The sequence below is a fragment of the Trichechus manatus genome, unplaced genomic scaffold (genome assembly GCF_000243295.1).
Source record: "Trichechus manatus latirostris isolate Lorelei unplaced genomic scaffold, TriManLat1.0 scaffold00111, whole genome shotgun sequence".
Lineage (NCBI taxonomy): Eukaryota > Metazoa > Chordata > Mammalia > Sirenia > Trichechidae > Trichechus > Trichechus manatus.
In genome coordinates this window covers 6,328,387-6,352,752 of record NW_004444047.1, presented here as the reverse complement: position 1 = coordinate 6,352,752, position 24,366 = coordinate 6,328,387, and the positions used below count along the sequence as shown (strand labels likewise).

General features: G+C 57.6%; 1 protein-coding gene across 2 annotated transcripts in view; it reads left to right on the top strand.

Annotated features, from left to right (window-relative positions):
• Positions 1 to 22,545, top strand: part of MAEA (macrophage erythroblast attacher, E3 ubiquitin ligase) — a 61,708-nt gene extending 39,163 nt beyond the window's left edge. For both annotated transcript variants that reach the window (XM_004383529.2, XM_004383527.2), the window contains 6 exons: positions 4,235 to 4,357; positions 9,088 to 9,164; positions 14,272 to 14,380; positions 19,069 to 19,202; positions 20,740 to 20,935; positions 21,484 to 22,545. In XM_004383529.2, coding sequence (XP_004383586.1) covers positions 4,235 to 4,357; positions 9,088 to 9,164; positions 14,272 to 14,380; positions 19,069 to 19,202; positions 20,740 to 20,935; positions 21,484 to 21,579 — 735 coding nt within the window. In that variant the 3' untranslated portion in view covers positions 21,580 to 22,545. The remainder of the gene's footprint in view (positions 1 to 4,234; positions 4,358 to 9,087; positions 9,165 to 14,271; positions 14,381 to 19,068; positions 19,203 to 20,739; positions 20,936 to 21,483) is intronic.
• Positions 22,546 to 24,366: the final 1,821 nt, after the last annotated feature.

Here is a 24,366-nt window from a genome sequence, read left to right as displayed (position 1 = left end):
CGTGCGTTGTCAGTCTTCCTGCCAGAAGGAATGTTCTGGGAGGGCAGAGTGTGCAGGCAGTTCTGTATTTAGTTGGCGCTAAGTCCACATGGGTTGGCTGGTTGAATGTGTGAACAAGCTCATGTTTTTGAGAGCCCCCCACTTGCCCAGACCTGTGTAAACGTCAGCTCTGTTCCTCAGGGCCGCCTAGCCAGGTGTGGGGCCCCTGTTTTACAAGTGAGTTGATATGCTCCGAGGGCAAAGCTCCTCAGCCGGTGAGAAGCAGTGCTGGGGCCTGGTGCTCCTGGACACCACGCAGCCTCACAGCCTGCTTCTGGCATCCTCTCTGTGTGTCCACCGCTCATGCCCCTGTATATATTTCTTCTGACCTGGTCCTTCCCCAGAGATACCAGATTCCAGGCCTTTCCCACAGGCTTCCTCTCAGCCCTCAGTCACAGACCGTGTGATGTGGCTTGAGGGGATGGAGTTGGCCGTGCCTCTCCCTGGGGGGAAGATCCAGGCTGAGCCCCACATGGAGCTCATCTGTCCCAGGACAGACCCAAGGAGCTTCCGTGGGCTGGGAGGAGCGTGCGTAGAGCTTGGAGGATGTCATGAGGACCGGGGATTTCACCTGCCGAGACGTGCTAGGGCGAACTTTGAGTAGAGGGATTGCTTTCAAAGGCTCACCCCGCTGCTCTGTGAAGACTCAAAGGTAGGGGGACACCGGGAGGCCGCAGAATTACTCCTGTGACCCAGGCGTTAATTGTCTTGGCCTTGGCTGAGGACGGTGGCAATGGGCACAGTGACAGTGGTCAGATTCTGTCTGTCCTGAGCCTCCGGATTTCCTCGGGTTAGGAGGGAGAGAATGAGGGGCCATAACTTCCCCTCCTCAGACAAGTGTTTTGACTGTTCTTGGGACCGTCCGATTTCCTCTTGGCCCTCAATTCTTGTGACACCATCTAGATTTTTGGATTTGAAATGTTATGCGTATGTTTTTTTTTTCTCATTTAAACTGTTGCTGTTGAGTCAGTTTCCACTCAGGACAAACCCATGGGTGTCAGAGTAGAACTGTGTTCCGTAGGGTTTTTTCAATGGCTGATTTTTGGGAACTAGATCACCAAGGCTTTCTTCTAAAGCACCTCTGAGTAGACTTGAACCTCCAACCTTTTTGTTAGCAGCCAAGCGTGTTAACCGTTTACACCACCCACTGTGGATCGTGTTGTGTTGGCCCTCTGTTGTCTCGATGTCTAGAATGTCCTCCACACACCAGGGACGTGGGGCCGGGTGTCCGTGTCCAGACCCCGTGCTCCTGTCGTCTTCTGCGGCCTCGGGCCCCGGTCAGCTCTGAGTCAGCCACTCTGGCCTGCTGGGAGCTACCTGTGTCCTGGACGCTCTGAACATCGCTTTGGCATGTCTGTCCAGGTCCCCTGGCCCCCTTCTTCACCCCGGGAGTCCTCTCAGAGCCAGGGTCTTCATCACCCTTCAGTTCCAAGATGCTTGTCCTTACTAGTTCTTCAGACGTTTCCCCTCCCCTTTCTCCTTCCTGGGCGTCCAGGTGTCGGCATTCTCTCTTCTCCACTAGGGGTCGTGATCTGTGTCCTGCCCTGCCCGGCCTCCATCCCCTGTGCCCCTGGCGTCCACGGCTGTGCCGCTGTCCACGTGCCGCTCAGCACAGGACCCCCTCTCCTCCAGGCTCTGCCTCACTTGTGCCGCTTTCTGCTCTTCCCGCTTCTCTGACTGTTGCTTTGTTCTTCTCGGCCAGCAGTCGTTCTTCCCAGCCCTTCTCACTGGCATTCCTTCTGCAGTGTCACCGGGAGCCGACGTGTTGACCTGGGACTCGGACCCACGTTCAGGCCTTGCCACGGCCGTCCGGGCTGTGTCCTCAGGGGGTTTCTTTGCGCATGAGGTAGCATGATGTCCCTGGAGGCCGCTGGCCCACCTGGGCTTGCAGCCTGGTGTCGTTGACTCTCTGGCTGGCCACCTTCCCCCTGACACCAGGAAGGAAACTGGGCTGTGGTACACGTGTGCCCTGATGCCTGTGCTGACGGCACCTTCACAGGGAGACCCCCTGTGCCGGGATGCACAGAGGCCTCGTCTGCCGGGGAAGCGTTGGATCCATGCCTTGTGCCGCCATCCTCGTCTTGGGCTCTGCAGAGGGCTGAATTGGGCGGGGAGTCATTTAGCCCAGGTCTTGAGGCAGTTGGATGGTCACGGTAAAGGATGCCGTGTGCTCATAACCATGGAGTACTGCTTGGTGTCTGAAATTTATCGTTAAAATGATTTATTTTGCCAGGCAGGCCTGCCTCAGTCCAGGGGTCTGCTCTCCACCCCACCGCCCCGAGCAGAGCACCAACTGTATGGTCCTCAGAAGCCAAGCACCAGTGCTGCCCTAGACCGAGTGTGCACCCCTTGCACTTAGATACAGGCCGCTTCTTGGGGACGGGAACATGGGGTGACATGTTTGGATGTGGGGGTGCCTCGCCCCATTGGGATCCTCCTGAGCTCAGCAGACGTGGCTGTAATTTGACCAGCCTTGCTAAGGAGACTAGCCTCTGCAAAGAGAGAGCATCAGATGGTGAACTACTGAGCAGAGCTTAGCCAGGATCTCAGGTTTACACACATCTTCCAAAGGGGCTGGAGGGAGCAGAAAATGAGAGTGTGCTGTGTGGGGTTTCCAGGTATTCCTGGGAATGGCGGAGATCGAGGCCATGAGAGCGGCGGGCCCCAGGGTCTGGCTGGACCCTCAGCGCCGCCTGGGGCTGGGAGACATACTCTCTAAATGACTGGCCTGGGGCTTGCTGCTCCCCACACGCAGGCGCTTTTCCAGCGGGGCGTGCTCATGTGGCTCGGGCATGTCTCGGGGTCCCCAGTCTCGGGGACGCCCCTTCAGGATGATTGGCTCGTCTGAGACAGAGACACCCACCGAGCACACAGAGAGTGCCTCATGAGTTGATGTGGCACACCTGGATACAGGTAGCTAAGCGTCTGCCGGGCAGAGCCCTGTCCTGCTCAGTCAGCGGCTGGGCCACAGGCCTTTAGCGCCATGTCTGTTCTCTGGGTTCAGCACCTCGGATGGAACTGTGCTGACTGAACAGTCTGAGCAGCAGGCCATCACTGTGCATGGCCACAGCAGTCCAGGTCATGGTTAAACGTGGCTACAGGTCTTTGAAACATCCCTTTGGGGGGTGTAAGCTGTACCAGGGGTTGTGCTGTAACTCTCCAGGGGACTGGCCACGGAGGGCATCGAGATGGAGACGGCTAGGCTGCGGTGCTGGCCCGTTCCCAGGGAGGCAGGGTGGTGCTGAGGGCCATGGAGCGGTCAGCACGTGACCGTCAGAAGCCAGCACAGCCATCACTGCTTATATCCACCTGCCGGACCGGCCCGTCCCCTCCAGCCTGCGAGCTCCACGAGGCAGGAGGGCCAGGCCTCACTGACTGTAACCTCACTGTGGGGACGCCGCCTCTCCCCTCGACCACGAGGCAGGAGGGCCAGACCTCACTGACCATAGCCTCACTGTGGGGACGCCACCTCTCCCCTCGGCCACGAGCCAGGAGGGCCAGGCCTCACTGACTGTAGCCTCACTGTGGGGACACTGCCTCTCCCCTTGGCACAGGCCTCCCTCATCCTCACATGCTGGCACACGGCCGAGGACTGTTCTCAGGACATGGTGGAGCTCACACTGCAATCTTTTTAGATTTAAAATCATGTGTCTAAGCTACATTAGACCTCCGGGTTCTTCAGTTTTACTCCTGTTATTCAGAGCCAGCCAACAGGGAAACAGGTGGGACTGCCTTGCTAGTCTCTGACCTGAGCTGGGCATTCTCAGTGTGTGGTTTAAACATCACTCTCGGCCTAGTGTGTCACTGCGCGTGCGGGGCCGCCCTCCCTGCTCCACAGGGGTGGGAAGTGAGAGGTCTCCGTGGGGTTGTGTTGATGCTGCGGTGTCACCAAGCCGTGCAGTGTGTGACAGTGGCCAGTGAAGCGGGGTGGGCAGGCTCACGGGCCGTCCTGTTCTGCGAGCAGGAGTGGGGCTTGTGGAGGGCTGGTGGGGAGAGCAGGGACTGGGCACCGAGATGACAGCCAGGGCCCTGTGGGGCCGGGGCCGGGGCCAGGGGAGAGGGTCCTGTTGGCAGGCAGGGAGACTGGGGAAGCATTGGACCAGGGCTCCCCAACACTTCTGCGGGCAGCACGTGGGGAAAGGTGGGTCACTGAGCAGGGACGTGTCCTAACCAGGAAACACTTCCTGTCTTGAAGGACTTAGTGAATATCGAGATGTTCTTGACGGCCAAAGAAGTGGAGGAGTCCTTGGAGAGGCGGGAGACAGCCACCTGCCTGGCCTGGTGCCATGACAACAAGTCCCGACTGCGGAAGATGAAGGTGCGTGGGGCTCCGGGGGCAGGGCGGCGGGGCAGAGACGGGTGCCACCACACGGCACACCGGCCTCCTTCTCTCGGGGCAAGGCTGTTTGGTTTTGTTTCATAGGCCAGGGGTTGTTTGGCTTGGTGTGGCTTTTGGGTTTTGTGGTGGTGGTGCTTGGCGTTTGGGTGAAAGCCGTGAAGAGCGCACCCCCTTCTGCACCTGGGCATGGGTGACTGTGCCGAGCACGGCGTTCTGAGGGAGCGAGTGTGAAGCCGACGGGTGCACGCAGCATGTGGGCACACCGCACGTGGAGGGTCGCTGGGCCCCATCTGCGCGCAGCAGGCGCGTCTTGTCTGGCCGCAGGTTGGTCGTAAATCGCCCATCGAGCTGAGGCACGGAGCCTGGACTGTGCTGTTACCACCAAACACACACACTCTTCCCGAGGCCCGCGGCGGCTTAATGCAGAGGCCTGTTAGTGTAAATTCTAGAATTTAAACTTGCTTACTAAAAGACTGTCACCGTAGGGCTTGCAGAAATGTTTTAACTTACATTAACCAACCCCTGCCTCTGTTAGAAAAACTGTTTGTTTTCTGTTTTCTAAACCGAGTGCTTTTTTAACCCCCACCTCATTTGAGCTTGTTGGGGTGCACGTAGTCCCCTGCCAACTGGACCCTCTCCCCCGGCCCCGGCCCCCGTGGGCCCCGGCTGCAATCTCTGCCACCCAGGGCCGCCAAAGCGAGCACGAAGCGAAGACGGCACGAAAAAGTAGAGCGGCCAGTGGCTCCCCCAGAGAGAGTGAGGACCTGGGTGTGGAGGCCCTGAGAGGAAGGCCGGAATTGGTATGTAACCCTCAGCGTCCACCCCCACTCACCCGAGAAGGAGGGATGTTAGAACGCAGTTGGTATATGACCCTCAGCATCCACCCGCCCTCCACCTCATCTGAGAAAGCTGGATGTTAGAACGGAATTGGTATATAACCCTTAGCATCCACTCCCCACTCACCCAAGAAGGCAGGACATTAGAACGGAATTGGTATATGACCCTCGACGTCCACCCCCACTCACCCGAGAAGGAGGGATGTTAGAACACAATTGGTATATGACCCTCAGCATCCACCCCCGACTCACCTGAGAAGGCGGGGCGTTAGAACGGAATTGGTATATGACCCTTGACGTCCACCCCCCACTCACCTGAGAAGGCGGGACTTTAGAAGGAACATAGATTTCCCATTTCTGCAAGCCCTAACCGTTTCCCAGACAAGGCTCTGGCATCTCAAGACTGCTGGGGGTCCCACTGTGCCCCTTGGCCAGGGCCTCCCAGCTGGCCGGCGGCTCAGAGCCAGCTTGCACCTTGCACAGGGGTGGGGACGACGGAGAAGTGGCAGCGTCGTGCTGCGTTCGTGGTTTGCCGGTGAGCGTCGCCTCTGACATTGGCTCATGAGGAACACGGATAGCCACCCAGGGGTGACTTGTGAAGACCACTTAGTGACGTGACAGCATGCCTATTACAAAACATCGTGGGCACAATGCAGGGCGCAGAAGTGTCTGCACATCTTGTGTGTGTTTGTGTGCCCTTGTATGCACTCACAAACTCACATACACACTGTCACACAGCACACCCATGCACACACTCATGCACACATGCACACATACACAAACACTGTCACACACAAACATGCAGGCTTTCACACAGGCACACACACAACACACACTCATGCCACACACACATGCCACACACAAACATGCACACTCATGCAGTGTCCCAGTGACACACGCACGCACACAGACATTCACACACCGGGGAGCAGAAGCGATCTGGGCGGGACCACACTGGATGCTCACAGGGACCCCCCAGGTCAGTGTCACGGGGGCTGAGGGTCTTCCCGATGCCCTTCTGTAGAGTCACCCAGAGCAAAAGGAGAATGTAGGTGTGGAAGAAGCTTGAGACCCCAGTTTCACATGGTCAGAGAATGCTTTAAAATACTGGGGTGCCTGCTGAGTTCCTCTGTAGACATGTCAGGACTCCTGTGCTGCATGTTGGGGAGAGCCAGACAGAGCCGTCCATGTGGACATGCAGCCTCACTGCTGTGCGTGATGTGTCAACCTCATGGCTCCATGGGAGCATTCGGAATCACAGCACTTAACGTCCGACTCTGAGTCCCCCAGTGTCAGCACACATGTGGACTGTCTGAAAATTGACTTGTTAGAGCCAAGAACGTCTAAATAATAAAAACATGGTTAACATGTACATTTTGCTAAAGCCGTAACTGAGCATCTACCCCAAATAACGAGCCTTCAGAATGCCCCCAGGGCAGCTCTTTTCTGCTTTAGACAGCGTCCCCTCAGCGCCCATTGAATTGGAAGCAGTGGCCATTGAGTGCGGCCAGCTGTGGCTCTCTTGGCCACTGGGCAAGGCAGACAGGGCTGGGGCCAGGACTTGGGGGAGGGAGGAAGAGCAGGCCTCTGGGCGGCCCTGGCCTCGGGGGCATGTCCTCCTTCCACTGGGGAGCCCAGGCCCACTGGTCCTCACCAGCACATCCACACGGAGTCACTGGTCTGCCCTCTCCTCCCCTGCTGGTCTGGCACTGAAGGGAGTGGATGGCGGAGGCCTCTCTGCCCTTCGGGACCCCTGCCAGGGAGCATGGCGGCAGGACCTATTGCACCTCACTGGTTCACAGCAGCCCTGCCACTCAGTACCCGCTACCCACGCCACAGTCCTGCCCCAGGGCCTGGACTGGGCACGCTCACTGCCTCCGCTCTGTGAGGTGCCCTCTGGGTGGTGGAGGGGAGAGGACAGGGAGGCCCCTCTGGTCGGAGCCTCTGTAGTCCCACCCTGACAGGAGGGTACTTATTTCTGCCCTCACCACCGTCTCTGTCACCCAGCCTGGCTCCCATTCCAGCCTCAGCTCTGTTCAGAGCTGCTGCCAAAGAGGCTGGGTCTGTGGAGCAGGCAGATGGCCACTAGGGTGGGCTGGAGGCAACTCCCTGAGGGGCCAGGTCTGTAGAGCAGGCAGGTGGCCAGCAAGGTGGGCTGGAGGCAGCTTCCTGAGGGGCCATGTCTGTGGCCAGGGGCCAAGGGTCGGGCCGGGAGTGTTTCTCAGAAGACCAGAGGGCACACCATGGAGGCCGACATGGGAATGCTCAAAGTTATTGGTAAACTTGGAATTGATGTTTTTGACGTTTTAGGTGGATTACTTATTTGCTGTGTAGAATTTCTGTTTCATACCATCTCGGGACCTGGATACAGGGGGACTGAAAACAACAGGAGAGAACACCAGGATTTGACTCTCCTTCTGCTAGCTCCGCACACCCTGTTTCTCGCTGGAAATACTGAGTCTTTATTTTCTGAAACCATGTTGAAGATATTATGGTTTAAGTTACTATTTCTGTAGAACAATCCAGTTTTTCATCTGAGGCTGCAAAAGTTAATTTAGCATGTTTGTCCCTGTGCTCCAGCCGCAAGGGTTTCGGCCAGAATGTGATTGATAGAGTTAAGGTCTCTAAGTTAGCTTGTAGGTTTGCCCAAAAGCCGCACCACCCCAGTGGTCCTCCTCCAGCGTTCCATCAGTCTGTGTGTGGCTCTTTCAGTAGGCCCGTCCCAGAGACCGGCAGAGTGAGTCCTGACTCCCCCAGCCTCCCGCCTCTGTACACACAGCACCACCTGCTCCGGCCCACGCCTCTCACCCTCCGTGTGGGTCTGTCAGCAGACCCTGGGCTTCTGCTGCCTCTGAAGGCTTCCAGCGTCTCACCAGTTCTCGGCCCCTCCACTGTCTCCACCCCGTCCGAGCCAGCCCCGTCCTTAGTGGAGCCTGCAGGCACGCGCCCACCTGGGCCTTCACGCTGGCTCTTCCTTCTGCCTGGAGCCGAGCCTCTCCCCAGGCATCTGCACTGCTCCTCCCTCTCCCCCGCAGGCCTTGGTCATCTGCTCAGCAACACCTGGATACTGCCCTACCATGTGTGCATGTGCACGCGTCCTACACCGGCCAGACTCACTTCCCTTGTTTACTGTCTCCTCCCGCCAGGCGTCCGCACTCAGGGGCCGAGACTTGTTCCCAGAACAGCCTCTGGTGTGGGGCTGGCCCCCGGTGCACACGTGTAGAACAAAGTGGATATCTGGGTGAAAAGTGTCCCATGTGATTCCGAGGCCCAGCTAGCTGGGGACCCCTGGCCCAGGCTGTTGGTGAAGAAGAAGAAATAGACCTCGGTGAAGAAAGCGTTGCCTGGCGTGCACATGCTTTCACGGCTTCTTGTGATAACAAAGTAGAACCCAGAGGCTTCTTGTCCTTGTAAAGAGTTTGTGACTCTTCCTCCTCTGGTTACTGATTTTACTTGGAGGTGACAGTGTTCTGTCAGTTTGTGAACTGAGGTTTACAGCTCCTGGTGGAGACATCTCCTGCCCCACCGGAAGCTGCACACTGCCTCCGGCTAGCAGCTGCTTCTCCACAGCGTGGGCGCCTTTGCACATGGGTGTCCTTGTCACGCTCACTCAGGGCCTGCACCCACTGCTCCATCACCCAGCCCTCCCCCAGGGCCTCACCCCATGAGTACACCCTCGGCGCCCACCTGCTCTCAGCGCTGACCCACACTCTACACTGGCAGCGTTAGGAGAGGCCAAGCTCACTGACTGCAGAGTTGACGCCGTTGGAAAGTGCCTGGTGCAGAAGTGTGCGCACATCAGGGCCGCGACTACAGTCGGTGCTGCCGCCGCCCCAGAAGATGCTACATGAGCTTTATCTTGTCTTTCCTCAGAGCTGCCTGGAGTTCAGCCTGCGGATTCAGGAGTTCATCGAGCTCATCCGGCAGAATAAGAGGCTGGACGCCGTGAGGTAGGCCACCGGGTGCTGTGCCGCGTCACCAGCAGGGGTGGGTCACCAGGAACCCTGCCTGGCAGGGACACCATGACCCTGCGCCCTGCCTGGCATCACGTAGGTGGGCACCTGGGTCCTTCCCTTCCTCTCCTCGCCCAACGAGAAGTGCCCTCCCCCCTGCACAGTCCCCTCATGGTCTGGATTCTGGGGAGGAAGTGGGGTGTCCAGGGCTCCTCTCCAGCCCTGGGGTGGCCTGGTCCTGCCACTGTGGAGAACTCTGATGACAGGAGCAGCAGTGGGGTGAGGCCTGGAAAACGGGGGCTCCCAGCTCCTAGAGTGGCTGTCGGGGGAGCATCCAGACCTGTGAGGCAGCGGGTCAGAGGTGGAGGAGCCCACCTTGGGGGTCACGACTTTTATTTTGTTTTTCTCTTAAACCACCCATACAAAATACATGCACTTAATGGGGTTCTGAGTCCTGCGGTCTCACTTTGTGAGGTGCAGGTGACTCCCCGTTGCTTAGGCACGTGCCTGAGTAGGTTGGCCCGCAGCAGCGAGAGGGCGGGAAGCCAGGTGTGGTCATCGGAGGAAGCAGCAGCACTCAGAGCCTCTGGGGCTTGCCGGGCATGGCAGGCAGGGCCCTGGTGGCCTGTGGTCTCCTTGCCTCGTCTGCCCCATGGAGCTTCTCTGACCCCAGGGACAGCTCTGGACTCTGAGCAGTGTGCTTGGCGCCAGGCTGGGAGGCATGGGCTGGCTGCCTGCAGGCCCAAGGTGGGGCTCAGCCTGTGGGGGGCGGGCAGATCAAGCACCGGGGACCTCCATCCGTTGTGTCCACAGAGCGTCGGGCCCCACAGAAGTCCTGTGCACTGCCTTCCGCTTGCTTCCCAGCAGGGCTGCGGAGGGCTGCTGCGCGCAGGAGGGCTCCCGCCCTCGCCACGTGTGTGCCCGCCCTTCAGAGGCCCGCTGCCCATCCTGGCCACGGGCAGCTGGCGGCAGAGAGCCTGCTCCTTGAGTTTAGAGGTGTGCTCACATTCGCAGCCGGCGGACGGGCCCACCTGCCTAAACCATGATGTTGGGAGCAGGGAAGGGGGCTGTGAGTGTGACCCGGCTCTCACACTCTCCTCAGAGGTGCCGCAAGACGCCGTGGTGCCTGTGGCAGGACAAGCTGCTGGGCAGCGTGTTGAGATAATACATGTTTGCCGAAAGACGCGTGCCAGCACTGCACTGTGCTTTCAGAAGCACCCAGACCTGGCAGTCGCCCCCATGTTCCCCAGAAGTAGACTGCATGCGTAGCCACGGTGAGCCTATGAAGGATGCCCTACGGCTACAGCGGGGTCCAGTGAAATGCTGAGCCAGAGGCAGCGAGACTGGCGTCCACCTGTGGGCTCGTCACCGAGGAGGCCCCACAGCATCCGCGGGCACGCAGGCTCAGCCTGGCGCTCCCAGCCCCGGAGCCTTTGTTCCTTCCGTTCCCTTCCTTGTGACGTCCTCCTGACCCCTGTGCTTATTTCAATGGACTGAAGCGTTTGTGCACGGAGGAGTAGGTGTGGCAGGGAGGGAGGCATCTGTTCTCTTGTAAGCTACCCTGACGTAAGCTAGAAAGTCAGCGTTTTGGAGGCTTCTGTCTTGCTAGTGTTGCTAAGTCGGGGACACGACAGCAGAGATGTCCCAGAGGCCCCAAAGGAAGGTGTGCAGCTGCCATCATGGGCCTCCGACGCCAGACAGTGGGGAGCACAGCGAGCTGACGGGCGGCAGGCAAAGCCCTGTGTCAGTGGCCCTGACTGTGGGGCTTGGGCGCAGCGCCTTGGGGAAGAACCTGGAGGGAAAACAGCCTGAGGGGCTAGACAGAGATGCAGCAGAGACCATTTGCTCTACGGTTGAGGTGGCTCATCCTGAGCTTCATTGTTTAAGATTCGATCTTACCCCATCTTAGTCATCTAGTGCTGCTGTAACAGAAATACTGCAAGTAGAGATGGCTGTAACAAAGAGAAGTTTATTGTCTCACAGTCCAGTAGGCTACAAGTCCAAATTCAGGGTGTCAGCTCCAGGGGAAGGCTTTCCCTTCTCTGTTGGCTCTGGAGGAAGGTCCTTGTCATCAGTCTTCCCTTGATCTGGGAGCATTTCAGCGCAGGAACCTCAGGTCCAAAGGACGCGCTCTGCTCCCAACACTGCTTTCTTGGTGGTATGAGGTCCCCATGTCTCTGCTAGCTTCTCTCTTTTATATCTCAAAAGAGAGTGGCTTAAGACACTACCTAATCTTACAGACGTTATCAGTATATAACTGTTGATAATCCATCTTATTACATCATAGTGATAGCATTTACAACACATAGGGAAATCACATCAGATGATAAAATGGTAGACAGTCATACAGTACTGGGAATCATGACCTAGCCAAGTTGACAGATATTTTGGGGGGACACAGTTCAGTCCATGACACCCCTGCTTCCCTTTGATGTGACTTGGCAGAGCCCTGAAGCTTAGGTGCCTGCCCACACTGTGTTTTAAAATTGGCACCCAAGTGTCCTTAGCAGCTGGCTGCCTTCATAATTCATCACATACTTTTCCTGTCCCCTGGGGATTACACTGCCTGCATTTCCCACCCACCCCTTGCGGAGCCAAGAGTGCCGACTGACCGGATGTGTGCACACTCTGGTTTTGGTGGGTGCTGCTGCTCTGTTCTCCTACTGTTCATAAGGTTTTCACTGGCTAGTTCTTTTCAGAAGTACACCGCCAAGAACCATCAAAAGAAGGTGGAAGGAATACAGAGTGACTATACGAAAAAGAGTTGGTTGACCTTCATCCATTTCAGGACGTAGCACATGATCAGGAACCGCTGGTACTGAAGGAAGAGGTCCAAGCTGCACTGAAGGCATTGGCGAAAAACAAGCCTCCAGGTATTGATAGGATACCAATTGAGATGTTTCAACAAACGGATGCAGCACTAGAAGTGCTCACTCATCTGTGCCAAGAAATTTGGAAGACAGCTACCTGGCCAACTGATTGGAAGAGATCCATGTTTATGCCTATTCCCAGGAAAGGTGATCCAACCAAATGTGGAAATTATCGAATATCGTTAATATCACACGCAGGTAAAATTTTGCTGAAGATCATTCAAAAGCAGTTGCAGCAGTACATCAACAGGGAACTGCCAGAAATTAAAGCCGGATTCAGAAGAGGACATGGAACCAGGGATATCATTGCTGATGTCAGATGGATCTTAACAGAAAGAATACCAGAAAGATGTTTACCTGTGTTTTACTGACTATGCAGAGGCATTCAACTGTGTGGATCATAACATTGTGAAGAATGCAAATTCCAAAACTCTTAATTGTGCTCATGAGGAACCTGTACATAGATCAAGAGGCAGTCGTTCGAACAGAACAAGGGTATACTGCATGGTTTAAAGTCAGGAAAGGTGTGCGTCAGGGTTGTATTCGTTCACTGTACCTATTCAATCTGTACGCTGAGCAAATAATCCGAGAAGCTGCACTACACGAAGAAGAGTGGGGCATCAGGATTGGAGGAAGACCCGTTAACAACCCGCGTTATGCAGATGACACAACCTTGCTTGCTGACAGTGAAGAGGACTTAATGTACTTACTGATGAAGATCTAAGACCACAGCCTTCAGTGTGGATTACACCTCGACATAAAGAAAACAAAAATCCCCACAACTGGACCAATAAGCAACATCATGATAAATGGAGAAAAGATTGAAGTTGTCAAGGATTTCTCATTTTACTTGGATCCACAAACAACACCCATGGAAGCAGCAGTCAAAAAATCAAATGACACATTACATTAGGCGTATCTGCTGCAAAAGACGTCTTTAAAGTGTTAAAGAGCAAAGATGTCATCTTGAAGACTAAGGTGTGCCTGACCCAAGCCATGGTGTTTTCAGTGACTTCATATGCACGCGAAAGCTGGACAATGAATAAGGAGGACCGAAGGAGAATTGACGCCTTTGCATTATGATGTTGGCGAAGAACGTTGAACATACCACAGACTGCCAAAACAACAAACCAATCTGTCCCGGAAGAAGCACAGCCAGCACGCTCCTTGGAAGCAAGGATGGCGAGACTGCATTTCACAGACTTTGGACATGTTATGAGGAGGGATCAATCCCTTGAGAAGGACATCATGCTTGGTAAAGTAGAGGGTCATCAAAAAAGAGGAAGATCCTCAATGAGATGGACTGACATAGTGGCTGCAACAATGGGCTCAAGCATCACAACGATTGTGAGGATGGCGCAGGACTGGGCAGTGTTTTGTTCCATTGTACATGGGCTGCTTTGAGTCGGAACTGAGTTGTCAGCACCTAACAACAACAGCTGCTCTGTTGGCGACCTGTACTGGCACCACAGTGTCTGTCAGAATCACGGTGGGCTCAGATAGGGCAGGGGCCACCAGAAGGCAGGACGGGCCAGGAATGCCAGCTGGGTCGTCTCCTATGGGAGTGGACACAGGGTTGAGGCACAGTGGAGTCTGAGCCTTGCTCGCTGCCCATGGGGGCTTCTGACTGGCTTATTGCTCTGAGAGACCTTGAGTGGGTGCCAGGCACCATATCTGCTTCAGCATCTACCTCTTCCCAACCCCCAGTATGAGTGCCTGGTGGTCTGAGGGCAGCTGAGAAGCGTCAGACAGTTCTGGTAACATCGAGTGGGCCGGGTCCCAGAGGAAGGAGAGCCTGAAACGGAAGCCGACACGATCCTCTCGCGTTTATTCAGCAGTGCTCTGTGGGGGGGCATCCCAGAGAGGGCGCCAGTAGACTCATAGGGGTTCAAGTTCATTTTAAACCAAAATAAGACTCGGAGGATTCGGGGCGCGCACCACTCTCGACCCCAGCCCTGCCCGCTCCGAGGGTTTTGTGGACAGCGCGCTTGGTGCTTTTTACCTCTGCTCCCTTTACTGCCTGGGTGGGAGCAAAGGCCCCTGCAGCAGGCGCCCCCAGCGAGCAGATGGCGTGAGCAGCCTCGGGAGCGTGAGGGCCCCCAGGCTGTCACATCGACACGCGGGGCAGGGCGGGGTGACTCATTTTTTACCTAGACTCGGACATAGAGACTGTTAGCTCACTTCTTAAAGATGGAAATGCAGAAATTTAAATGTGCCAAACTGTTGTTTTCTAGACACGCAAGAAAGCACTTCAGCCAGGCTGAAGGGAGCCAGCTGGACGAGGTCCGCCAGGTCATGGGCATGCTGGCCTTCCCGTCAGACACACACATCTCCCCGTACAAGGTAATAGCCCGCCCGCGCCCTGCCGCCCGGGCTTCCTGCTACCTGAGGTGTGCGGGATGTGTGTCCGGTGTGTGAGGACACGGGGACTGCTCTGAAGGTCTGTCTGGTCACTCCCACGTCCCACTCCTGGGCTGTCCACAGGCTGGTCCCATCTTATTCTCACTGTGCTGATGAGACATTTGGTTCAGGAAGGTTCCAGAACATGCTTAAGTTCCCCCAGCTGTCACCACCCCAGGCTTGTCTTACCCCAGAGTTGTCCTTTCTGCATGTTCTTGCCCCGGGTATGAGGCAGGATGGGATAGTATAAAGAGAACCCCACCTGCCCTCGTCCCCGCCGTCACACCGCCTCCACACCCACATACTGAGGGACCTGGGGACAAGGGGCGCCGCTGTCAGGACTGAGCTCAGGACTGCACAGCCTTGACTATGGTGGTGGCAGGATTTGTTCACTTGGTCACGCCCAGCATCTGCAGCGTCACCACCACCATGGAGTGGGAGGGAGAGTGAGAACTGAGAGAAGGCGTCCTGACACTGGGTGCCCTGGAGGGGCCACGGGTGGGGACACGACTGAGCAAGGAGAGCTGGAGGCCAGGCGTTGGGAGCGCGGCGAGGCAGAGGACTGGAGGCAGGCTCGGAGGGCGCGATGGGAAGTCTGAGCTGGGAAGTGTCCACTGAGAGCCACAGTCCAGCCGGAGCTCTTGGTTCAGACAGGCCTGCTGTGCACGGTCTGGCCCACCCCACAGCAGGTGCTCACGGAAGCCTGTGGTTTTCAGAGTCAAAGTCAGGGCCTTGATTTCCTTGCCCACATGAGTAACTGAACCTGACCAAACTTGCCTAACCTGCGCTTCTGGAAGTTTCTTTTCTCAGTGAAGGACACTGTGTGCATCCTTGTCAGGCCTCTGACTCCCCAAGTGCCCTGGAGCCCCCCCTCCAGTGGCACGGCCGCCCCCTCACCCTCGTCCAGACTCTCTCCGTATCGCAGGAGCACAGCCTCCCCACCCCCTGCACCCATGAGGAAGCAGAGGCCTGGAGAGGATGCCAACACCATGTAGAGCGGCAGTCATGAGTGGGTGCATCCTCCGGGGTCAGGGCCCCCTGCTGTACCCGTGCTAGCCGTCCCCAAGGTGGGCCACATCTTCACGTCCCCACGAGCTTGGCAAGTAGCATTGGGTTCAGTCAAGGTGCACATGGGGTCAGCCGTAGTCAAGCCCCTCCAGATAGACGCATGGCTTAGGTCAGAGGCCAGTGAGAGCCCTGAAGAATGGCCAGCACCTTCTGAGGCGGCGCCGGGACACAGGCCCAGCCGGGAAGGAGGAGGCACGTGTCTGCTAGTCCTTCCACCCATCCTCTCATGCTTCCGTGGGAACAGCACTCTGATTGACCTGCGTGGCTGTGTTTTAGAATATCCTGAGCCCTGTCAATGGCTTATTAGGTGGGTGGCTCACGTTTGGAGGCCAGACACCGAGCACCCCAGAGAGGAGGGCAAGTGGGCATGCCAGGACCTGCTCTTCAACAGCACGCGGGCCCGGAGGTGTGGTGCAGAGGCTGCCTGGGCTCCCTGGCCCTTCTCCGCTCACTTGGGGCTCCCAGAGCTGTGGCCACCACTCCTCCCACAAGCACAGACCCGACCACTGCCGTCGCCTGGACCTCCTGCTGGGATGGTGGTTGTGAGTGTGCTGCTGGTTTTGTTGAGTCCACACTGAGCCCCTGCAGGGTGTCGCCGCCCACCGTGGTGCCCCCATGCAAACAGCACAGTGGTCGACAGCCCCTTCCTACCGCAGCTCATGTGTTCTTTCTGCAGTTTTTGATTGTCTCCCTGCCTGGGACTTAACCTGTCCCGGGCATACCTTTAATTCCTTCCCCTTGAGCCGTCGTACCCCATTTTTAAGGGCTCTTTTCCAGGGAGACCTCCGTCACAGCGCCTCTGGCCACCCTCTGGGCCCACCACTCTCCCCTGGGGTATCGTTTGGGAGGACGGAGGCCTGCTGAGAGCCCTGTGTTCCTTGGCACAGGGCCTGTTTTTCTTTTGGGGGTTTTGGGATCTTTGCCATAGCCCCGGTGCTCTGAAGCTTCTCGATCATGTGCCGTGGGTGGGGCTTTGTACTTGTACTGCACAGAGAGGCCTTTCCACCTAGAAACTCCCGTCTCCAGCTCTGGGAAATCCCTCTCAGCTGTTTGCAGCGTCTTCCTTCAGTCAGTCAGACGGCCAGCGGCCTCTGCACCTTTCTGGCTGGTGTTTTAGCTGTGAACGTGCACCCTCTGTCTCTGCTAACGAGCAGCTTCTCGCGGTTGGTTGATTCTCTTCCCTTGATCATTTCTGCCCCCCCGGCCTCGTTTTCCTTTTTATCCTGGTCGTTCTCTTTCCAGGGCAGGACTGCTTCCCACACCTCTGATCCTTGAAGAGGGTCACCCCCATCCTTTCTGCCCTTGTGGGTTGGTATCTTTGTAGTTTCTTGACTGTGGAGTCTCAGGAGGTGAGGACATGTTGTCGTTGCACCCTCGTTAACCGGAAGCCCAGCTCCTCTGAGTCAGAGCATTGCAGAGCCTGAAGCACCTCGCCCGCCTCCTCGGCCTGGTGAACCTGCTGCTGCCAGGATCCCGTGTGCGTCGGCTCTCAGCCGTCCCGCAGCTGCCCTTTCCACACAGCTCCGGGGAAGAGAAAGGAGCACAGTCTTCTTCTCACGGATCACACGAAGTCTGATTTTTGAGCCTTGAAGCTGGCTGGCTGTCCTGTAGAACAACATGCCAGAACCCAGGCTGCTTCCCCTGCAGCCCCCACTGTATGGGAGAGTGTGACTGCAGGCCTTCAGAAAGGCTGGCAAAGCCTTCTCTGCCCTGACTGAGTTCACACAGTTCTGAGGTTTCTGGAGCATCGTATAACAAAAAACAGCCGCATGGCGTTGCAGAGCTCTTCGGATTTGAAGTCATAGCACTTTGTCGGTCTGGAGAAGACTTAGAAATGCAAGAAGGTTACCTGCTCCAGAGGTGAGACATCCAGTTCAAGGTGGAGCCTGGAGCACGTGTGGCTCCCTGTTCTGCTGAAGACGGCAGTATAGTGGTAAGGAGTGAGGAAGGACGCGGTCCCGCCTTCTTGAGCAACGCCAGCTGAGGACAGAGGGTGGAGCACGTGCAGGAGCTGGGCTGGAAACAGGAGAGGCTGAAGGCAGCAGAGAGAGCAGCTGGGGCAGGAGCCTCACCAGCGTCAGCGGGCCGGGCGCCTCACCAGCGTCAGCGGGCAGGGGCCAGGCGCCTCACCAGTGTTGGGGAGAAGCACTTGGGCAGCCATGCAGTGCTCCCTCCACTGAGCAGAGCACCTCCACTTGGCATGTGGGGCTCCCTAGCATAGCAGCTGGTGCCCACCCACCCACCCTGATTCAAGGCAGCTGGATGACAAACACATCCCACGTGCACATGGCTTCAGACAACCAAGCATTACCAGACATTCAGAGAAACTGCAGCATGGAAAGGAAAACACAGATAAACATGGGAAAACTGTGTCTCAGAGGAAATGGGTAGCTCAGGGCACAGAAAACTTTTAAAAATTCTAATTATATCTTCAGAGGAATTTGAGACAGTAGCGTATCCTAGAAACAAGAACAAGATGCTATGAAAAGTGGAGCGAAGAACCAGAACGCTCTTGAAATACAATAGAGTTGCCGAAGTACGAGCGAAACCCTCGCCTCACGGTGACAAGTCAGTAAGCCGGGTCTAAACAAGATCAAGCAGGATACACTGTATGGCCGTGGCCGACCGTGGCCGGAAAAGTCAGGGGTTCCTGAAGAGTGGAAGGCCGGGCCAGGGGCTGTGCTTTTCGTTGTGAGCACTTCTGGACTGTGTGTTTAATCTTGCACGTGTTTTACTTTGATAAAAAATTTAAGAAAATGTTGGCGTTAAGTGTGATGCCCTGAGGAGCTCGCAGAGAATGACTGATCTGCCCACTTCACGACCGTCTCCCTCCCTCGGGGGTGGCTGTCCCCCTGACAGTTTGAGGAAAGCCTTTCCAGACCTCTGGGCTGAGGTTGACGTTGGTATTCAGGTTTTCTCTCTCTCTCCCCCTCCCCTGTACCCAACAGTGATTCAGGAACAGATGTTAACTAAATGTGCGTTTCCACTGTATGGTTCTTTCAACCTGAGGTGGAATTGTTATTTCCACTTTAACAACAGTTTCTCTGAAATAAGACTTTGCCCTTTAAATCTTCGCTTTTCGGCCGAGAGACTCCGAAGCTCGAGTTGCCCCAAGCCGTGTGTTAGGTCCGTTGAGCCCTGTACTGCGACTGCGGGAACCTCCTGCTCCACGGTGTTATTGTTGATGCACAAACCCGTGAATATTCTGGACAGTGACGTCAGTAGCACGGCCCTGTCAGTGGACTGTTGGTCCAGGCTCAGGGAGAGGCACGCTTGGTGCCCACCTTCAGCCTGGAAGCTGGAGCCGTGTGCACGAGGAGCACAGTTCTTCTCTGAAACGCAGGGTCGCCGTGAGTCAAAGCGGTTCCACGGCAACTGGTTTGGTTTGGTTTGGGGTTAACTTTGTTGCCTTTTGTCTACAGGGAAAGTTTCATATTAGTCTGCTCTCACCCGCTGAGGGCTCCACCCCACCCCACCCCCATCCCCACCGCTCTTTTAAACGGTCCCTCAGGGGTCACATCTGGGACGGCCCCTCTGAGCCCCTCCGTCCTCGTCTCTTCCAGGACCTTCTGGACCCAGCCCGGTGGCGGATGCTGATCCAGCAGTTCCGCTACGACAACTACCGGCTGCACCAGCTGGGCACCAGCTCCGTGTTCACCCTCACCCTGCAGGCTGGCCTCTCGGCCATCAAGACCCCGTATCCTTCCGGCCGCGGCTCTGCTCGCTTCAGTCTGCGGCTCACTTCTCCGATCTCGTCTTCATAGACTCCATCTCGCACCGCCTCAGCCTTGTTCTCTGCAGCGCAAAAGGAGGGGTGGTCACCCGCCTGGGTAAGGCCGGTGCTGTCACGGTCACACGAGGTGCAGACGGGCGCTAGGTCTGCCTTGTTGTACGAGGAGCCCTGCACGCGTGACACAGTCTCCACTTGGTCTCTGCGTGCGTGCGTGTCTCCCTCTCACAGCCGGAGCGATACTAGGTACACAATGTGTCGCTCTGTGAACACACCTTTTCCCGTAGACTGGCAGCTGTGACGTTAGCCTCTCAGGTGGCTTTGCCGAGTGCCCAGAGCATTTTAGTTGGTCTGAACCCTCAATGTCACGTCCAAGTTGCGTTTTGTTTCTTATCTCTTCAAATGAGCTCATACTGTGGCAGTTGCTGCTCCAGCAGAAGGCAGCCTCGCCTGTAGCAGTGAGCCCCTCAGCGCTCCGACTGGCACCTGCGGGTCCCTCTCACTACACACAGCCGAGGTGCAGTCAGGCTTCACAGGCCCCTCCACAGGTCCCCCCAGGACTGCTTCTGTGGTTTCTTCTCACCAGGTCTGCCGGGCGCCTCTTCTCCAGAGGCCGTTTGCCTCTTAGTCATTATCTGTCCTCAGCATCCTCGTCTGGATGCTGTCGGGCAGTCCCTCTGTGTGACAGGACTCATCACCCCTGCCCCAGAGGGTTAGTGGCTGTCCAGGAGCGCCCAGGACCTGGCAGTGCCCGGCCCCAGGCCCTTGCATTGCTCTCTCTGCTGTCAAGAGGTAGGCCACATTAGGTTGCCTCCATCCAGCCTTTGCTAAAGTCCACGAGAAATCCCTGACCAGGGCGGAGGGTTGGTGTACTTCCGCGGGATGGGAATGGGCGTGGTCCCTGAGGTCACATGCAGGAGAGGGTCCCTGGAGCGGGGGCGGCACTCTCGCCCCTGCTGTCCTGGGCTTGTGCTGCTGGAGCCTGGAGCCCTGGGGACCCGGCGCCTGTGGGTGCCCCAGGTCTGCTCTGTTTGACCCAGTAGAGTGCCAGGGCCCCAGCACCTGTGGGTGCCCCCCGGTCTGCTCTGTTTGACCCAGCAGAGCGCTGGGGGACCGGCGCCTGTGGGTACCCCGGGTCTGCTCTGTTTGACCCAGTGGAGCCCCGGGGGCCCAGTGCCTGTGGGTGCCCCAGGTCTGCTCCGTGTTTGACCCAGTGGAGCCCCGGGGGCCCAGAGCCTGTGAGTGCCCTGGGTCTGCTCTGTGTTTGATTCGGTGGAGCCCCGGGGGCCCAGCACCTGTGGGTGCCCCAGGTCTGCTCTGTGTTTGACCCGGAGGCTTCAGCGAGGCTGTTTTCCTGGTGGGTGTAAGTGTCGGCTTTGCCTTGACAAGTGAACATGTGTTGTTTCCTGCGTGGGGGTGGGGCAGGGGAGTGCACCAGCGCGTCCCGGTCCCACCTGCCCGCTGCCCACGGGCCCCGCCGAGTCTTCCTTAACCTGCCGCGCAGACAGTGCTACAAGGAAGACGGCAGCTCCAAGAGCCCCGACTGCCCCGTGTGCAGCCGGTCCCTCAACAAGCTGGCGCAGCCCCTGCCCATGGCCCACTGCGCCAACTCCCGCCTGGTCTGCAAGATCTCCGGCGACGTGATGAACGAGAACAACCCGCCCATGATGCTGCCCAATGGCTATGTCTACGGCTATAACGTGAGGGGCCCGGGGCGGGGGCTGAGGGCGGAACGGGGAGGGCGGGGCAGCACGTCCACGGCTGTAGAGTGAGGCGCGGGGGGCGGGGCAGCACGTCCACGGCTGTAAAGTGAGGCGTGGGGGGCGGGGCAGCACGTCCACGGCTGTAAAGTGAGGCGCGGGGGGCGGGGCAGCACGTCCACGGCTGTAAAGTGAGGCGTGGGGGGCGGGGCAGCACGTCCACGGCTGTAAAGTGAGGCGCGGGGGGCGGGGCAGCACGTCCACGGCTGTAAAGTGAGGCGTGGGGGGCGGGGCAGCACGTCCACGGCTGTAAAGTGAGGCACGGGGGCCGGGGCAGCTCCTGCCGTCCACGCTGCCACCCTGTCTGTCATTGGAAAGTGGTCAAAGGAGAGGTGAGGAACGACGGCTGAGAGGTCCCCAGGGTCTTCAGGAAGTAACTTTGGCAAACGCGGCGGTGTGCTCCCTGACGGCCCAGGGTGTGAGTTTTTAATGGGGGTTCATTCAGGCTCCACGTGCTGATCTTAATGTGTTCTGGTCTGTCTTTTCAGTCTCTGCTTTCTATCCGTCAAGATGATAAAGTCGTTTGCCCGAGAACCAAAGAAGTCTTCCACTTCTCACAGGCTGAGAAGGTGTACATCATGTAGGCGGTCGCCAGTGCGCGGCGGCTGGGGTGGCGGCGGGCAGCAGGCGCCCCCTCTCAGCCCCCACCTGCCACGGCGTCTTGTTTCCTGCGACCAAAGATCAGCGAGCGACGACAGATACCCATAGGAAGAGAGCAAATGCGATGTCATAAGTTTGTACTTGAAAACGTTTCGACTGGTAGGATTTTGTAACATACGCCAACTATTTGATGCTTCTGAAACGTACTTTCACCTTTCACAGGCGACCTTTCTTTACAGACGGACTTCAACACCGAGGGATACTTTTAGAATATTTCAAAAATAGCAATCGATGATTTCCCTCGTGGTTTCTCACAGTTTCCCTCCCTTTTTGCTAATAACGAGACTTGGGAAACGGGGGCTGGTTCTTCACCAGACTCGAGTCTGCTTCAGCCCTGGACCTGGCCAAGTGGTGACGTGAGGTGTGACCGGGGGTGTGTTGCAGCAGCCCTGGCGTGCCCCACAAGTGACATGACGGCTCCCTCCTGGAGCCGCTGCCAGACACCTGGCGCCTGCCTGCAAGCCCCCGAGGAGCCAGCCTCACGGGAACCCACCTGCCGCGCCAGGGCGTGCAAGCTACCGTCACACCGTGCGCGCCGCCTTACTTCCTGCTTTGAGAATGTATTCATGTGGAAATCCACTGGACCGAGTTTCTGCAGAGGCCTTGCCGGATGGTTCCATGCATTTAGAGTCAACCTTATTCATTACAGAAACAATTCAGTCGAGACAACTACCGACGATCTTCTAGACACCCCGTGGTAGCTGGCACAGAACCATGCTGTAGAGGTTTGTATTTAGTGCTTATTTTTGCATGTTGATGTTGATTAGCTAATAAACTGTAAATGTAAAACATGTTAATAAAATTGTTTTCTATTTCTTATTTCTGTGTAAAAAGGAGGCTGCTATTGGGTTCTGTTTTTCCTCACCCTCGGCCCCAGTTTCGTTTTCCGGCCCTTTCTCCTGACCCGGTCAGTGAGCGGGCAGCGTCCCCTCCCACCCAGCCTCTGGGTTTCCTGGCCACAGTGGCCAGCACGGGGCCTGGGTCTGTCACACACAAGTGGCGCGCCTGCTCTGTCAGTGCCTCAGCAGCTGTGGTTCTCGCGACGTGAGCCCCCACGCGCCAGCCCTCCTGAGAGGGCTGCTCACGTCTCACTTCAGCCGCCCTCTGGGGCATCACCAAGGATGTGGTGACTGGGGGTCCAGGAAGGATCCCGGTTGTCCTGCTCCCCAGGCGCCTCCCTGCACCGCTCAGGTCCTTTAGGGTCGTCTGAACCCAAGCGTGCCCCCTGCTGAGTGGGCGAGAGGCTGACAGTTCCCAGTGCCACGGCCATATCACTGAGGCTCCTCTCTGGATCCAGGTCCATTTCAGCCAGAACTGTGGCCTGCAGTGGCCTCTGGGCAGCCCCAGGCTGTGCTGGTCACTCCCCTGCACAGTCTCCACGGTGTGAGGCTCTGTGGGAAGCAGACGCCTCCCTATCTCCCCCTCGGAGCTCCCCTCTGCTGGCATGGCCGGTGAAGGCACTGCTAGGTGTGTTCCTGAGGCAGCTGCGGTCTCGGTGAGGGCTCCCCACACAGTGGGTTCTGCCCTTGGGGAGGGCCCGCTCATCTGCTCCAGCCCCAGCAGCTGAGAACTGGCTGGCTTCCTTCTGCACATCCCTCTTGATCAGCATCACTTCCCTGATTGCAGCCAAAGGCACCCCAGAATACAGCGAGAGGCCCCACTGGCCTGTCTACAAAAAGGACAATTAGTACCGCCAGCAGGGTGTGTCCTGGAGGGGCCGCTTCCTGCTGGCGGCGCTCAGACTCGCCTGCGCCATGCATGTCTGTCTGCCTGCCAGTGCAGGGGCCCTGAACTGGGAGAGCACCCACATCCTGGTGTCCCTGCCCCAGCCCTCCCAGTTCAGATTCGCGGAGCCGTCTCCAGCTGCTGCGTGTCTGCGACTCCATCCCTGGCTACTAGGACCTGCGGGGCAGCCAATGGAGACAGGCGGGTCGTCATCTGTTGTGGGCCCAGGATCGGGCCGCAGCCACCAGTGAGCCGGGGTCTGGGGTCCTGAGGCCAAGGGCTGGGCCTAGGGAGGCTTGTGGCTGCTGCGGTCAGCCTGGGGCCACCTGCCCTACCATCCACGAGGTGGCTACCAGGGCCTGGACAGCTGCTGGCTTCCTGCCCTCTCGGCCCCCCACAGCCCTCTTTCAAGAGCTGCCCTCTCGTGGCCGCCTGGCCTGTCCCCTCCGTTCTCTCCTTCAGCAGCACGGCGCCTTCCTTGAGTGTGCATGCTGGATCCCCAGCCCAGGGCCTCCCCATCTGCCCTTCTCAGTGCAGGGCGCAGGTTCTCCACAGCTCCTTGTGGTGGCTCCTTGAGGTGGCTGTGTGATGCTGTTTGCTGTCCGTCCCCTGCCACCATGCAAGCTCCACCAGGAGAGGCACTGTCCTGTTGTGTCCCACTGCTCACACCTAGACCCCCAGTGCCGGCCTGGCCTGGCACAGAGAAGGCTTGGCCGCCCCATGCCATAAAGCCACGCCCTCACCCCCGGCCTCCTCCAAACTCACCTGGAGGACCCAGCTCCTGACTCCTCTGTCCCCACACCTCTGTTCCAGCTGTGGCCTCCTGGCCCCCTGCACACTCTGGCCTCCCTCCTGTGAGCCTCCAGCGAGGCTCTGCTGTGGCTTGGGTCCCTGAGAAACAAGCTTCGTCCCCATTCCATCTTCCCTGGATGAACGCATCCCTCTTTGTTGAGAAAGCAAAAGCCAAGGCCAGGTCCCCACCTCGC